The 4,143-nt window shown below is 36.5% G+C and overlaps 1 protein-coding gene across 1 annotated transcript; it reads left to right on the top strand.

Moving 5' to 3' along the window:
- The first annotated feature begins 3,750 nt into the window (after positions 1-3,750).
- LOC126590309 (uncharacterized) lies at positions 3,751-4,143 on the top strand. Its single transcript, XM_050255797.1, has 2 exons — positions 3,751-3,946; positions 4,010-4,143. The coding sequence occupies exons 1-2, from the start codon at positions 3,751-3,753 to the stop codon at positions 4,141-4,143; spliced, it is 330 nt and encodes a 109-aa protein (XP_050111754.1).

Raw genomic sequence — 4,143 nt, forward strand, 5'->3', positions numbered from 1 at the left:
AAAAAACTCAAGCCTAATTAAACATTAAATTAATTAACAAAACTAATTTACTATCCCAAATAAAAATAAAAATTAATGTAAATATTAATACTCATCCATATAACATAAATTTATTAATTAAATTAAAAATAAAGTCTACGAAATCTTATTTAAAAAAAAGAAGAAGCAACCCTCCTCAACTTCAATCCTCCCTCACCCGCAACACATCAAACTTCCACCGTCGGAAACTCTGCTTGAAAAGCCCATCCACATAAATTCGTTGCTTCTCATAGGTTTCATCAACATCCCAATGAACCTACATTAATGCCAATAACAATAAATTAATAATTTAAAAAATATTACGTTTTAACAAAATAATTGTTCATTATTTACTACAAACTTACCGATAATTCCCAGGATGGACTTCTTCAACTCCTCAGGGACCTTTTTCCAAGATTCAAACTCAGTAGAACAATCACTCCGCACCAAATTCCCAATGTCAAACACATATTCGGCATATGCCTCAGCCATATTTTTGCCTCCAAAGTACAACACTTGCTTCCGTCGATACCTCTCTGATCGCACTACAAGTTTCTTTTTGCCAGAACCTTCTCCAGAATTGACCATTCTTTTTTAAACAATTTTTTTTTAAAACTAGGGTTCTGAAACTGTATTTATATAGCACTAGGGTTCGTCGCTCAAATCTCCATATTCGTCTCGCAAAACGCGTCATAAATGCTCAATAAATGGGAAGGTTTGAATGCAATCTGATTGTGCTTTGCGCGACAAACATCTATTATTCGTCGCGCAAAGTAATCTCATGCGATGAACAAAGCGTCGTGCAATATATTTAGTGACGAATGGAATGATTGTAATTATAAAGTTTACGTAAACATATAAATCTATGTTTACGTAAACTTTATAATTACAAACAAATATTCTATTAAATATTTATTCTAAAAATATTTAATAGCTTAAATATTTATTCTAAAAATAATTAATACCTTAAATATTTATTCTAAAAATAATTAATACCTTAAATATTTATTCTATAAATAATTATACTTGAAAAATTTATTCTATAAATAATTAATACCTGAAATATTTATTCTATAAATAATTAAAGAAGGAAGAGAATGAGAAGGATATTCTTGAGACGTTTAGGAAGGTGCAAGTGAATATTCCACTCCTTGATGCAATCAAACAAGTTTCGAGGTATGCTAAATTTTTTAAAGAACTTTGCACAACAAGGAAGAGGATTTCAAACAAAGAAGTTGTAAAGGTAAGTGAGAATGTTTCAGCTGTTTTGCAAAGAAAACTACCACCAAAATGCAAAGATCCAGGTAGTTTTACAATTCCTTGTGTTATTGGAAATACCAAGTTTGAGCATGCTATGTTAGATCTAGGTGCATCCATTAATGTCATGCCATATTCTATTTATGCATTTATGAACTTAGGAGAACTAAAAAATGATGGTGTTATAATTCAATTAGCCGATCGTTCTAATGCATATCCAAAAGGGGTTTTGGAAGATGTTTTGGTGCAAGTTAACGACTTAGTATTTCCAGCGGATTTCTATATGCTTAAGATGGAAGATTCGGCCCATTCTACACCCTTGCCGATCCTCCTTGGAAGACCTATCATGAAAACAGCCCGCACCAAGATAGATGTGTTTAAGGGGACATTAACAATGGAATTTGATGGCGAGATCATTGATTTTAATATTTCTGAAACTATTAGGTATCCTAAAGATGATCATTCTTGTTTCTCTATTGGTGTATTTGATGCTTTGGCGCAAGATTACCTTGATTCCTTGAATGAGGATGCCCTTGAAACAACAATTGCACAAGGAATTGGACTAAAAAACGAAGGGGCAGATGTCAAACACCCTCATGACATGGATAGGGAAATCCTTGCCATGCCCCCTAGTCAGCCACGTTCCAAAGATGCATGGTAAGTATCTTTTCAGATTTTGTTGAGAAGATCATTGAAGTATTCATGGATGATTTTAGTGTCTTTGGTGATTTGTTTGATTGTTGTCTAGATAATCTCACTTTAATCTTAAAACGGTGCATTGAAACTAACCTTGTTTTAAATTGGGAAAAATGTTACTTTATGGTTAAACAAGGCATAGTTTTAGGTCACATAGTTTCAACAAAGGGAATAGAGGTTGATAAATCAAAAATAGATCTTGTACGCTATTTACCCTCTCCTACTTCGGTGAGAGATGTTCGTTCTTTTCTTGGACATGCAAGATTTTATAGACGATTCATCAAAGATTTTTCCAAGATTTCCCAACCCCTTTGCCGACTTCTACAAAAGGATGTGACATTCAAGTTCGATGATGAGTGTGAGAAGGCGTTTAATCACCTTAAAGAGATGCTAACTTCGGCCCCCATCATAGTCCCACTAGATTGGAGCCTTCCTTTTGAGCTTATGTGCGATGCCTCAGATTATGCATTAGGGGCTGTTTTGGGACAAAGGAAGGACAAGAAGCCACACGTCATCTATTATGCATCCCGGACCTTGAATGATGCACAATTGAATTATTCCACCACTGAAAAAGAACTTTTTGCTGTTGTATTTGCTTTAGATAAGTTTCGTTCTTATTTACTTGGAACTAAAGTTATAATTTACATTGATCATGTAGCTTTGAAGTATTTGCTCACAAAGAAAGAGGCTAAGCTAAGGCTTATTAGTTGGATGTTACTTCTCCAAGAGTTTGACGTGGAAATACGAGACAAGAAAGGGAGTGAAAACGTGGTGGTTGATCACTTGAGTCGTTTGGTGCATGATGAGGACCCATTACCTATTCCAGAAACATTCCCAGACGAGCAATTGCTATCCATTAAGGTAAGTGAGCCATGGTATGCTGATTTGGTGAATAACTTAGTGACTAAACAAGCTCTAAGCACCCTCAATAAGCACCAACGTGATAAACTTAAAAATGATGCACAATTTTATGTGTGGGATGACCCATATTTGTGGAAATGTTACCCTGATCAGATTCTTCGTAGGTGTGTGCATGATTCTGAATTTCATTCGATTTTAACGTTTTGTCACACTTATGCATGTGGAGGTCACTTTGGTACACAACGCATAGCACTTAAGGTTTTTGAATGTGGATTTTATTAGCCTACTATCTTTAGAGATGCTAGAACCTTTTGCATAACCTGTGATCATTGTCAAAGAACGGGTAATATAAGTGCAAAAGACCAAATGCCGCAGCATCCTATATATTCTGTTGAGATTTTTGATGTTTGGGGCATATATTTCATGGGTCATTTTCCTTTTTCACATGGTTTCCTTTATATATTACTTGCTGTGGATTATGTGTCGAAATGGGTGGAAGCAAAAGCCACCCGTACTAATGATTCTAAAGTGGTTGCAGATTTTATTAAAACTAACATATTTGCAAGGTTTGGAATGCCAAGAGTATTTATAAGTGACGGAGGTTCCCAATTTTGCAATCGAACCATTGAGGCGTTGCTCAAGAAGTACAACGTTATGCATAAGGTCTCCACACCTTATCATCCTCAAACAAGTGGGCAAGACGAGGTGTCGAATGGGGAAATCAAGCAGATTTTGGAGAAGACGGTTGGACCAACTAGGAAAGATTGGAGCTTGCGTTTGGATGATGCATTGTGGGCATATCGTACGGCCGACAAAACACCAATTGGGATGTCCCCATTTCGGCTCATCTATGGGAAACCATGTCATCTTCCGGTTGAGTTAGAGCATCGTGCACATTGGGCCGTCAAAACATTTAATATGGACATTGAAGCCGCTGGAATCCATAGGAAATTGCAATGGAATGAGCTTGAGGAGATTAGGAATGAAGCTTATGACAACGCTCACATCTACAAGGAGAAAACCAAGGCGGCCCATGACAAGATGATTCGTGGCAAGACATTCTCTGTAGGGCAGAAAGTGTTACTCTTCAACTCCCACCTTCGTTTGTTTCCGGGTAAGTTGCGTTCTAAATGGATTGGACCTTTTGTTATTACTAATGTTTTTCCTTATGGTGCAGTCCAAATCCAAAGTTTGAAGATGGGACATGAATTCAAGGTCAATGGACACCATTTGAAGCCCTACTACGAGACTTTTGAGGAGCATGTCGTGAAGGATGTACACCTTCATGCCGTTGGCCCTATTGAAGCTTGA

This window comes from Malus sylvestris, chromosome 11 (assembly GCF_916048215.2).
Source record: "Malus sylvestris chromosome 11, drMalSylv7.2, whole genome shotgun sequence".
In the NCBI taxonomy this organism is placed as follows: domain Eukaryota; kingdom Viridiplantae; phylum Streptophyta; class Magnoliopsida; order Rosales; family Rosaceae; genus Malus; species Malus sylvestris.